Consider the following 13,985-nt stretch of genomic DNA (forward strand, 5'->3'; position numbering starts at 1 on the left):
CTCAAACTTGTAGAAGGTACAAGTTCATAATTTTATATTTTATTTAGTTTTTATTACTTTAAAATGATAGCATAAAAAATGACAAATAATGGTTTCAATGCGATCTGAATGTTAATTGAACGAGTAATATGTAGTATCTAGAAATTAAAAAAATAAAAAATATCTTTTTTGAAACTTAAATCTATAAAAAAAAAATTATTAAAAAGTCAAACAATTTTTTTGTATTAATTCCTCTTATTTTTATCCAAAATAATAAACTTATTATTATCGATAAAAAACGTAATAACGTGAACGCAGTTATTTGAATTTAAAAGCGTATTCGTTTAGGCAGCTATAGGCAGGCAGGTTGATCAGTTGCACTGTGATTTAGAAACACTTAAAATTTGGCCAAAATACAGTTTTTTGAGTAGCGCAATTTAAATAATGTTATTAGCTAACTATTTTCTACAGTTTCTTATGATTTTAACGGTATAAAAAAATAAGTACTGAAACAAAAGATTGAAACGTTTATTTATGTTTGAAAGTGACCGAAAACAGCTTTATTTTATCACTAAAATTTTATCATTTTTAAGTCTTGATTTTCTCCCTAAATACAAAATCTTTCAATTTAATTTTCTATATATACAAAGATAATAGATAACTTTATCTTAAATTATGAAAATATTTGAAATATGTATTTATACACGTAAGAAATCCATTTAAAAAATGCAATTGAAACGAGTTTAAACTGATTTTTATAGTGCCAGGACTTTTTGCCTTATACTTCCTTCGCCAAGCTGATTGTTTTTTTAAAAGAGAGTTTGTATCATTCTATAAGAAACTAAAAAAAATGGCTGCCCCAACTTGCCCCATTTCGAAATAATGTGGTTTTAATTTTTAGTGTTTCTAAATCACTGTGCGTTGGTTTTAAATGATATGTTTGAAAGTTTTTTTAGTTTTTCACTCAAATCATACGATGTTTTCTTGGTTAAAAATATTTCGGTAAAGTGCAAACAATTTTTTTGTTTTGTTTTAAATAAGAACATAATAATATATAAGTTACTTATATGGTAAAAAAATAAACTTTAAATTCTTTAAAATAAGAAGTCAAAGTTTTTACAAAATGTAAAAAAAGAAAATTTTCGCATCTTTTTTTTTTTTCTTGATGAAAAGTTTTTAAGGCAGTATTTAAATAGCAAATATGATATTTTAACGCAAAAATATTTTCTTATAAAATAAAATTTCTAGCTTAATAATATTTTGAACGATTCTTGCCATTTTTTAAATTTCAAAATTTCAAAATTATTTTGTATGGTTTTACCACACTTTGACCCACTGTGCACTAAAAACATATTTTAACAAAAAACTCAAAAAGTTAGCAAAGTGAAGTGCAAATTTATATAACCCTGTTTGTTGTTTATTTGAATAAAAGTCTTATGCATAATTTTTAGTACTTCTGAAATCGACGGATCAATATGCGATGCTGAAGAATCAAAATTAGATTTTTTAAAAGATGATAAACTAGATTTATGTCAAATAATTGATCATCTTTGCACGGAAATGGCTGACATTAACGATTTGTTGCTTGAAAAAATTCCTACTCTTCGAAAGTTATTTTATTCTTTTGCTGTAGGTACTTTAAGAAATTTCAGGGGTAGATCTATTGGGTTTAATCTACACAAGTATTCTGTAAAGGTAATAACTTACTACTTAACTAAAGTTGTAAAAACACTTTTGCTTTCCTAATCTAATGAAAAAGTTTATGAAAATTTTTATGTAAAGTTTTAGATAATTTTATATTTATAAGTTATAATAAGTTATACAGCATGAAAAACAGCATCGTACTAACTAATTTTTCTTTTATGTGATATTTGGGTCTAATTTGTATAGACCGTCATCAGACGTAAAATGCCAATTTAAAAACCGTCACAAAGTAAAATATTAAAAACCTTAACGAAGTCATTACAAAGACGACGTTAAGTTAACTTTTTTTTTTTTTATGTTTTTCTTAAATAACGGTCTCCAACTATTTGAAACAACTTTTACCCCTGTTATCCCTGTTCAGTAGTACCGGGGATTGTTTTTAAATTAGAAGATGCTGTAAAAATAACTTTGGCATTGGTAGATGTCAGTAAGTATTAAATTGGTTCTTGTTTTAAGATCAGTTATATAATTGTTAAGATAATCAATTATCACGGCTATGGCTTTATCAATTGGTATTGATGTATAAAAAACTATTACATTATGCGGTACTTGAATTTCATCTGAACTGGCACACCAGGATTTTGCTTCGTTGACAAATGATGTAGAATTTAACAAGCATGTTTTGTTTTTATTTAGGTTAGGTTGAATAATTTTAACAAGATTTTCTGATGTTCCATATAGAGGAGTGCCGATGGTAGAAACTACTGCTCTCATTTGATAACTATTCTATATCATTTATCAACGGAGCAAAATGCTGGTGTGTCAAATAAAATTCAAGTATCGTATAGTGTAATAGCTTTGTATACATCTATAACAATTAATAAAACCATAGCCGTGATAATGGATTATCTTAACAATGATTTAACTGATTTTAAAACAAGATCCAAATTAATACTTACTGACATCCACCAATGCCAAAGTTGTTTTTACAACACCACCTAATTTAAGAAAAATTTTTTGTAACAACAAATCTAGGTTAATATCAAACAGCAACCCTGGGATGTATAAGCTTACGTTTTTGTGTGGGGGAGTTGATATTAGGAAAACAAAAAAGAAAATTTTCCAAAGGAGCATAGAACATTAAACTAATAGCATGAATGGTAATTGAAATGCTTCTCGAGCGACTGAACATTGCAAAGAATGCCATGGGATATGCGTGATAAAAATAATTTTTGTAAAAAATTTTAATTACTAATTTGGGGTCAGGGCAGATCATAAGCTAGGGCTTTTTTAAAACTTTTGACGCGAATAAGTATATATATATATATATATATATATATATATATATATATATATATATATATATATATATATATATATATATATATATATATATATATATATATATATATATATATATGTATTCAGGTGCTCTGTAAAAATACCGTTAGGTCTTCTTGGGGCACCTAAATTAAAATGTCTTTATATATAAACCTAAATTAAAATATCTTTATATATGTGTGTATGTGTGATGTTTTCTTTTTTCTGACAGATTTGTATTTTCAAATATTTTTTTTTCTTCTTCTGACTATTGCAGACTATTTATACTTTCATAAATAAAAAAATAGTAAAATTTATGTTATTTCGGAACAAATAATACAAGTTGCAGTAAACTTTATTAATATTTTATTAAATTCTTTTTAGCCTCTATATTTGTTATATATTTTATAGTATAAATGTATATATTTTATTTCTTAGTAGTTAAAAGTAGTATAAAATTAATAAAAAGCAAACCATAAATGGCAGCATTTCATTCTTGCAGTAACTGAAAACATTTGGACAAAGATCCATATTTCCAACAGCAATCATACCTACAAACAAAGATGTTGTAAAATATTGCTTTTATGTACGCAGAAATGAAGATGATAAAGGCAAGAGGTCAAGTTCTGCTTATGAATGTTATTGATTAGTTACTAGAAAAATTGAAATTATTTGGCGGAAGTTTAGTATCCCCACTGTCGAAACAGAAGGAGTTTTCTCAAAAGTATTAAGATTTATGAAAAAAGCATACAATTTAAATAAAATTTCTAGACTTAAAAGAAACGATAATATTTATGCAAAATTGAAAGCTTTTGACAAAATGTTTGATGCATGTTCGTGCAATTGTTATGATGCAGGAGTAGGAAGAGAGAAATGCAAATGTACTTTTAAAGCGCCAATGAATGAATGGGATAAGCTTGTTTGACAAAAGCAACGCAAAGATAAACTTGGACCACTTGATCATACTTACGCATCTACTTTAAAAAAAACTGAAACACGAAAAAATAAATTTGTAACAAGGCAATAGCATTTAAATACACATAAAAATGGAGTGAAAGAAATGAATCGCATTACTGATGATGATTTGTATGAATCTGCGGAAAGTATCGAGTTAGATGCATCTAATGATGAAAATAAAAAACTTTATGAATCTGATAATTTCTTAAACAAATGTAATCAAAATTAAATTTTTTAGGATGAACTGGCTATTGTGGCAGATTGTTATCGTTTCAGTTGCAGAGCGACTGCTGCTATTATTAATGTTACTCTAAAAGACATGAGAATACTAAATGAATAAGATATGCTTGATAGGAAAAAAGTAGAACAAGAAAGTCTTCGTGTTGGACAAAAAAATGTAATTGCGAGAAAATGTGAAAAATTTGAAATTACAATGATTTGGATTTGATGAAAAATATTTTTATGAATATTATTATTAAAATATTTTTGATCTGAGCTTAATGTACTGAGGATGTTATCAGCAAGTATATGAAGAGCACCTTTTAAGTCTACTGTTATTTTTTTACCAATATCTCCTTTAAATGATGCTGGGTCAGAAATTCTTCCATTGACTCGAACATATGTTTAAATGGACGTTCATTTAAATGGAGTTGATAAATGAGCCACTTTATCAAGTTTGGTTTATCAAGTTGAGCTGCTGTGGAGCAATGGTAGCACACTTGCTTCAGAAACACAGTTCAAACCACACCTCTAGGCAAGTTTTGCGATATAGATAGCATTTAAACATAAGATAGCATTTAAAGAACCACTATTGCTAGTTTCAAATTTTAAATGGAAAACTTTATCAGCAATGCAGTGAGAAGTCCCATTATTCGGTGTTAGATGATCTATATAGCTGCTTGTTGGTTCTCTAACTATTGTAACATATATTCCTCTTTAACTGTTCCTGTAGCTGTTATTGTATTGTCTTTTCTTACAAAAGAACCTTAGCGGATGCTAATTTTGCAACGGATTTCATATACGGTTTCCAAGAAAAATCGGATGTAAGAGTTAATCCTAGAAGATAAAGAGTAGATAACTCATCGAGTACATTACCCTTCATAAATATAGGAATATCTAAATTATTGCAATAACATTGAGCACTCTATTTGTAAAATACACTAACATAATTTACATATATATATATATATATATATATATATACACACATATATATATATATATATATATATATATATATATATATATATATATATATATATATATATATATATATATATATATATATATATATAAACACACATGTGTATTATCATTCATACACACATACATTTAAATCTATATATATGTGTGTGTGTGTTTTGATAAAATAGTTCAAAGAAGGTAATAATATTTATAAATACTAATAGTCGCAAAAAGTCATATATATTTAAAAGGAATATATTTAAAAAACAACAAAAAAGCCAATAAGAAAATATGCTTAAAGAAATTATTTTTGTAAACAAAAAAAAATTGTAAATAAAAACTTTTCCGTAAGATTTAGAACTTAATTTTGATGCTGAAATGTGTTTAAATATTTAAAAATATTGAAATGAATTTGCCATATTTAAATTGCCTTTAAAAAAGAGTTCCATAGCTTAGGTCCTTTATAAGTTATACTATATTCTGCGTATTTGTTTACTTTTTTAGGTACTTTATATGTGCTACTTTGATTTATTCTAAGAAATACTTCTCTTATAGATTTTTATTAAATTTACTTAAAAGATTTTAGGAATTAGATTATTGGTATATTTATACATAAAGTTTAGATGCTGGTATATATTTATCTAATATCTCTTTATCATTTTCATATCAATCATTAAAAGTTTAGAGTGGTTCCATATCCATCATTAAAAGTGTGTGTGATTTTTTGTTGTATATAATTCTACAAGCCTGTTTTTGTAAACAAAAATTTTTTTTAAGTTTTGTTGGTTGATACTAACTAAGCACTGATGCATTATTAAAATCATTAGCATAAATTAAAAGCAAGTTCGGTCCTAAAATGGATCATTTGAGGCTCTTCACACAGAATATTTAGTTTTTCCGATTTCTTGTTTTGAGCATATTGTTTTCTATTAGATAGATAACTTTTTATCCAATGATTTAATTTATTGTGTACCATTTTAGTTTTTCTGGATTGATCTATGAGTATTTCGAGAGTAAACTTATCATTTTCATAACCGTCAGTTGTTTGGTCGACTCGTTAAATAATGGCATTCTTTCGAATATTTTTTTTCTTTTGAAAACCCAGTTGTTTTGGATTAAAAATTTGATTTTTTTAAAATAATCAAAGATTCAATTATAAACTACACTTTCGAAGATTTTTGAGAAAACAGAAAGTACCTATATGGGTCTATAGTTAGTCGGCGCGATCATTATTTTTATAAATTGGGTATACTCTTGCAAGTTTGAGTATATCAGGAAATATTCCTTGATTTAAAGATAGATTTAATATGTAAAACAAAAGTTTTCTAATGCTTTTTTTGTTAGATATAAGGATATTATTGGGAATTTCATCAATATAGGTAGTACATGGCGAAATATAAACCTCAGTCGATGGAGATACTGAAGCCCCTGATGATGGCTATTTTATTAACATGTTTACAATGACGTTTCATGTAAGGTGAAGAGCGAAAAAATATTTGTAACCATTATAATAGAAACACTTAAATGTTTATAGTATTTATGTTTTGAAAAAACAAAAAAATTTTAAAGTTAAACTTAAGCATCTGAAGCAGTTGATTTTTATAAAATAAAATGCTTATGAAGATTAATGGTCTTTTAAATAAATAATAACATTCTCTTTTGTTAAAAATGAAATTAAAAATGCTATTAAAAATTTTTTATATAGCATAAAAAAACAAAATTTTAACAGTAGTTTTTGAATTTTATTTTAAAAAAAAAAACTCCATAACATTTCAGGTTATTTTTGAAAAAAAAAAAATTTTTCCAGGACATCGTAGACTCTTGCATATATTCATAACACTGCAGCCACCATGAGAACTTCTGCTATTAGTAGTACACGAAAAACACCTAATTACACACGAAAATTACATTTTATTTATATGCACACGAAATAACGAGACACTATTAAAAACTATTTTAAATATCATAAAAAGTTCTAAAAGTTTTAGTTGCAGATTATTTTAGACAGCGACCAATGGCATTGGAGTACAGTAGACCAATGACATTATAATGGCAGTAATTATTTCATCAAATATAACTGAGTTCATAAATATGTAGCAACCATTTTTAATATTGAACATAATTAGAAAAATTATTATTTTTATTTACAAACTCATTATTTACAATTTTATTTAATAATTAATAATTATATTTTTAAATTTTTTTGTTGCTATTTTTATATATTCTTTTAATACTTATTCAAGTTTTAGTTCATGTAAGTTAGATACATTTTCTTCAGCTGCAATGTTTTTGATATTGATTTCCTTCAGCTGCAATTGTTTTCAATTTTGGTTTCCTCCAAAAAAGTTTCTTATTATTCATTATTTTACTTCATTCATCTTTACTTTTGACAACATTATAAAGTTTTCACGAGTTTTGAGCATTTATTAAATGTTTAGTTTCATTTTTTGCTCATATTTAGAATATATTCAACCATAAAAGTATACATTATAATGTTAAAAATAAATAAACATCATAATATTATAAATGAATATACATTATAATGTTAAAATTTTGTTTTAATTTTGTTTCTATCACTAAATCATTCATTGTATGTTTACTCCATTGTGCCTATCCTTAAATAAGTCAATACATGTACACTCACTAACCTCATCCCTGAATAAATTATTGTTCGTTACATTACTAAAGTCATCAAAATTGCTTTGATTGGACTATCAAGACACAACTCAAAAATTAGCAACTATACTTGGAAAATTTATTATAAAACATTGAAGCCAAGTGCATCAATAACATTGAAGCCAACTGCATCAATAACATTGAAGCCAAGTGCATCAATAACATTGAAGCCAAGTGCATCAATAACAATTATTAATAAACAAACAGTAGCTTTAGAGTTGCAAATACCACAGCTGGTATTTTATGGTATAATCCTTTTTTAGCTGTATAGCAACAAAATAAATAAAGAGTTTCTACCAAAAAACAAAAAATTTACTTATACAGCTTTGTTAAAAACTGATGTTTATTAGAGTTATTTTTTTATAAAACAAACTTGTAATCTACAATACGAGGCCGACAACACGAGTTTCGAAGTGGAGGGGCATAATTTTCTATTTCTAAAAAAAGTTCTTAATATCTAGAATTTTCTCTTAAAAAAAAGTCCTTGAGAAAAAAAGTTGTGGCACGTACTCCCCCTCCCATCCCTCGGGGTCGTCGGCCCTGCGATAGTTTTATTACTTAAAAGGTATAAAATGGAACAATTTTTATTTTCTATTTTTAATTGTGGTCTACCATCCACTCTTGGGTTTGAAATTATCATTTTGATAACGGTTTACCATCCGCTGTTAGATTTAAAAAGCATTGCCCAAATCCAAATAATTTGTCATGTTATTTCATACATTGGGTCAATATAAGCTTATTTGCTGGGTACGTTTTGCCTGCTGGGTAAGCTTCGCTTACAGTTTAAGTGTGTTTAAAAGATCATTTTAACATAAAGTATGAAGTATGAAACCAAATAAATAATGAAACCAATGATTTGCTATGTCCACTATATATGTATGATGCAAATTCCAAAAGTATAAGTGTTTCAGTGGATGTTTAAAAAAAAATTGCTATAATTGGATATTTTGTAAAATCTTAAATAAGATCAAAGTTTATTGATAGATCCAACTGATAGAAGTTTCTAACGTTTAAAAATGGTGACTATGTAAAAAATACATTCCTCAACTACAAGATTATCTATCTTTTCAGACTTTTTTTCTTCGGGTTAGAAAACTTTTTATCTAATTTCATTTTAATAAAAAGCAGGTGTTAATTAATTAAAAAAAAACAACAGCCAATCAAAATCTGAAGCTAGTCTTAGACCTGAAAACTGTTCTCAAATTTTTAACATTAATATGTATACCTTTATGATTGAATATATTTTAACATTAATATATTTACTTTTATGTTTGAATATATTTTAATATGTATATCTTTATGTTTGAATATATTTTAATATGTTTACCTTTATGTTTGAATATATTTTAACATTAATATGTATACCTTTATGTTTGAATATATTTTAACATTAATATGTATACCTTTATATTTGAGTATATTTTAACATTAATATTTATACCTTTATGTATTAATATATTTTAATATGTATACCTTTATGTTTAAATATATTTTAATATGTATACGTTTATGTTTGAATATATTTTAATATGTATACCTTTATGTTTGAATATATTTTAATTTGTATACCTTTATGTTTCAATATATTTTAATATGTATACCTTTATGTTTGAATATATTTTAATATGAATACCTTTATGTTTGAATATATTTTAATATGTATACCTTTATGTTTGAATATATTTTAATATGTATACCTTTATGTTTGAATATATTTTATTATGTATACCTTTATGTTTGAATATATTTTAATATGTTTACCTTTATGTTTGAATATATTTTAATATGTATACCTTTATGTTTGAATATATTTTAATATGTATACCTTTATGTTTGAATATATTTTAATATGTTTACCTTTATGTTTGAATATATTTTATTATGTATACCTTTATGTTTGAATATATTTTAATATGTATACCTTTATGTTTGAATATATTTTCATATGTATACCTTTATGTTTGAATATATTTTAATATGTATACCTTTATGTTTGAATATATTTTAATATGTTTACCTTTATGTTTGAATATATTTTATTATGTATACCTTTATGTTTGAATATATTTTAATATGTTTACCTTTATGTTTGAATATATTTTAATATGTATACCTTTATGTTTGAATATATTTTATTATGTATACCTTTATGTTTGAATATATTTTAATATGTTTACCTTTATGTTTGAATATATTTTAATATGTATACCTTTATGTTTGAATATATTTTAATATGTATACCTTTATGTTTGAATATATTTTAATATGTTTACCTTTATGTTTGAATATATTTTATTATGTATACCTTTATGTTTGAATATATTTTAATATGTATACCTTTATGTTTGAATATATTTTCATATGTATACCTTTATGTTTGAATATATTTTAATATGTATACCTTTATGTTTGAATATATTTTAATATGTTTACCTTTATGTTTGAATATATTTTATTATGTATACCTTTATGTTTGAATATATTTTAATATGTTTACCTTTATGTTTGAATATATTTTAATATGTATACCTTTATGTTTGAATATATTTTAATATGTTTACCTTTATGTTTGAATATATTTTAATATGTATACCTTTATGTTTGAATATATTTTAATATGTTTACCTTTATGTTTGAATATATTTTAATATGTATACCTTTATGTTTGAATATATTTTAATATGTATACCTTTATGTTTGAATATATTTTAATATGTTTACCTTTATGTTTGAATATATTTTAATATGTTTACCTTTATGTTTGAATATATTTTAATATGTATACCTTTATGTTTGAATATATTTTAATATGTATACCTTTATGTTTGAATATATTTTAATATGTTTACCTTTATGTTTGAATATATTTTAATATGAATACCTTTATGTTTGAATATATTTTAATATGTATACCTTTATGTTTGAATATATTTTAATATGTTTACCTTTATGTTTGAATATATTTTAATATGTATACCTTTATGTTTGAATATATTTTAATATGTATACCTTTATGTTTGAATATATTTTAATATGTATACCTTTATGTTTGAATATATTTTAATATGTTTACCTTTATGTTTGAATATATTTTAATATGTATACCTTTATGTTTGAATATATTTTAATATGTATACCTTTATGTTTGAATATATTTTAATATGTTTACCTTTATGTTATATATATAGCATGGGGTAGTACCCACAAATCTAAATTACAACCACTTTACTCACGTCAAAAACACGCTTCAAGACTAGTATACAACAAAAGCAAATTTACTCATGCTCAATCCTTACTGGAACAAATGAACGCACTAAATATATTCAAAATAAATATTTTTCAAAATATATTTTTCATGTTTAAATATAAACTAAGTCTGGTTCCAGAGCATTTTACAGCACACATTTTTAAAAACAATATAAATAAATACAATAAAAGAGTAACAGGCAACTTTAAGATACCTTTTGAAACAACAAGACTCTCAAAATTCTCAGTTACATATCGTGGTCCCTATTTATTTAACAAATTAGTTTCCAGAAACGAATCACTATTAAACTTAAACAACGAACACTCTCTGAAAAAAAAGCTAAAATCTACAATAATTAAATTAAACAACTGTAAGGAATTTTTTTAAATTTGAATAAATAAATAAATGTAACTTAACTTTTAATACAAATCGGTAATAAAAATAATATTAATAACAAGGTATATATGTAACACGTACATATATACTACGTATGCAACTGATTTTTTATGTGTGTTACACGTCTAAGAAATAGGTACTCGATGACAAGACTGACTTAAGTCTTCTGCGAGCTTCCTATGACTACAAATAAGTATTTCTTCTTATCAATCTTACACAAATTTTGTCTTTATCATATTTATACACTAACATTATCTTGAAATGTGGTAAATTAACTTATAGTGAAACATCTAAACTCTCCTCCAAAAAATCAGCAGATTATTTTTATTTATTGTATTTTTTATTTTAATTGGAGTAATATAGAGAAATATTTCTCGGATTATTTTTACTTACACGTTATTATCTTGTTGTAATTGGTATTTATTTTATTCATGTCTCGGAGTTGTAAGCAACTGTATTTTTATTTACCTCGTATATTTTGAACTTTATATTTATGATTTAAATTTGTATATCTTTACTGCCAATCAGTGATTGGTAACTTGTAATTACTTTGTAGATGTAAAAAAAAAAAATTTATGAAAAAAAAAAAAAATTTTTTGAATTTATTTTAACATTAATATGTATACCTTTATATTTGAGTATATTTTAACATTAATATGTATACCTTTATGTTTGAATATATTTTAATATGTATACTTTTATGTTTGAATATATTTTAATATGTATACCTTTATGTTTAAATATATTTTAACATTATTATGTATAACTTTATGTTTGAATATATTTTAACATTAATATGTATAACTTTATGTTTGAATATATTTTAAATATGTTTTAAAAAATCAAATTAAATTCTTATTTCATGGTCAAAACTTTGCAAAATTGTTTTAAGTTACTAGTAAAAAAAAACAAGCAGTTAATTATTTAATAAACTATAGGTGAAGCCAATTAAAAAGTTTTTTTTTTTATTTGTTTTCAATCTCCTCCCCCTTTCTAATCATTAGGTAAATTAATCCCCTCATTTATTATCAATTATTATTAAAAATATGAGACATTTTTGTGAAAAATAATTATTTATGACTTTGACTCATTGTTTTTAGATAGCTCGAAGTATTGAGGCACAATGTATTACTGTTTTTGCTGCAAACCCAATAACGGTAAAGATAATCTCTAAACTTAACTATCTGAAAATTAAAAGCAAGGCATGGAATACTTTTGAATTTAACGGTAAAAAATTATTTGCTGAATACAAGAACGGGGCAGATTACGCTACTACTGTCTATTTAGATCTAACAAACTGAAGATTTTTAATATATATATATATATTTATGTAAGTTTACACTGAACTGTCGCATAATGTATTTAAAATACTATGAGTTAAATGTATTTGGAAAGTTTTAAATTCTAATTTTTTTAAGTTACTCAACTTATTTTTACGTGCAACAATGACAAGCAAAACGCATGTGTATCCAAAAAAATACGTGTCTGAAGCATTTTGCACGCGCAAATACTTTTTTTTTTCAAATTGAACTTCTTGAATAAAGGGGTTGTTAAGATACGGCGTAATCAATTTTCCATCGGTTATCAACTTTGTATTCATTCTTCAAGTATATCATCAAACGAAAAGAAGATGTTCAATAACTCATTTTTTTTAAACTAATTTTTTAATTCACTCCTACCAGGGTTGCAAGTAACCACTATTAAGTTAGGAAATGCTGAAACAAAAAATAGTTTTAGTAGATGGAACCAGGATAATATGTTGTTTGAGCAGCGACCATCATAGTATTTGTAGAATAAAGAAAGTAATGCAAACTTACAACGATGGGAAAGTGTCTCAGGCTCGGCAGATAGAACTCAATATAGGTTCAACCACATTAACAATCCGCGTTTACCATTCATTAATATAGGAATATCAACTATTTTTTGACATTTATCTGCAGTAAACAACTCATTTTTGTTAGAGTTAAAACTCACAACCCACAGCAAGCCCAGAGTTGTTACCGAAGAGGATCAGATTCAGGACCGGCGACCTGTTCTAAGCAATCAAAAAGAAGTATAAAGTTGAGGCATCAGCAAAAATAGAGCCACTGTATATATAAAATTATCAGGAAGATCATTAATCCAAACCATGAACCAAAGATGTAATTTTAGACTTACCTTAGTTAATGACACTGATGAAGATTTTCCAAAAGTCTCTAGAGCCTATCTTGAGAGATAAGATACGAGATTTTGTAGCCTGGGAAAAATGAAGTTTAGCACTAGACAGAACCTTTTTACATTGATTTCTTACAAAACTAAAAAGGTGTTTCGTGAAAAAGGTAAGAAAAATGATTACAATGTAATAAAAAAGAAAAACTGAACACAATCTTGGGTTAGAGACAAGATACAAATCAAGGAGTAAAAGTAAATGATTAGGGTTGTCATGAAAATGATTCAAAAAGTTAACTACAAGAGTAAGAAATTGATGCAGTGCAGAAGTTATGACTTTTTTTTCCAGGGGATTCAGTGGTGTTAATGCCAAGCCAATCATTGTGATGAGCATTAAGTCATCAATAACAACAAACTGACACATAAAAGGCTT

General features: G+C 25.0%; 1 protein-coding gene across 2 annotated transcripts in view; it reads left to right on the forward strand.

The window, feature by feature from the left end:
• The window catches only part of LOC100208005 (uncharacterized), a 69,199-nt gene extending 56,393 nt beyond the window's left edge, over positions 1 to 12,806 (forward strand). For both annotated transcript variants that reach the window (XM_065806155.1, XM_065806154.1), the window contains exons 4-5: positions 1,431 to 1,674; positions 12,505 to 12,806. In XM_065806155.1, the coding sequence (XP_065662227.1) occupies positions 1,431 to 1,674; positions 12,505 to 12,705 (445 nt within the window). In that variant the 3' untranslated portion in view covers positions 12,706 to 12,806. The remainder of the gene's footprint in view (positions 1 to 1,430; positions 1,675 to 12,504) is intronic.
• Positions 12,807 to 13,985: the final 1,179 nt, after the last annotated feature.

Source organism: Hydra vulgaris, chromosome 09 (genome assembly GCF_038396675.1).
Source record: "Hydra vulgaris chromosome 09, alternate assembly HydraT2T_AEP".
NCBI lineage: Eukaryota > Metazoa > Cnidaria > Hydrozoa > Anthoathecata > Hydridae > Hydra > Hydra vulgaris.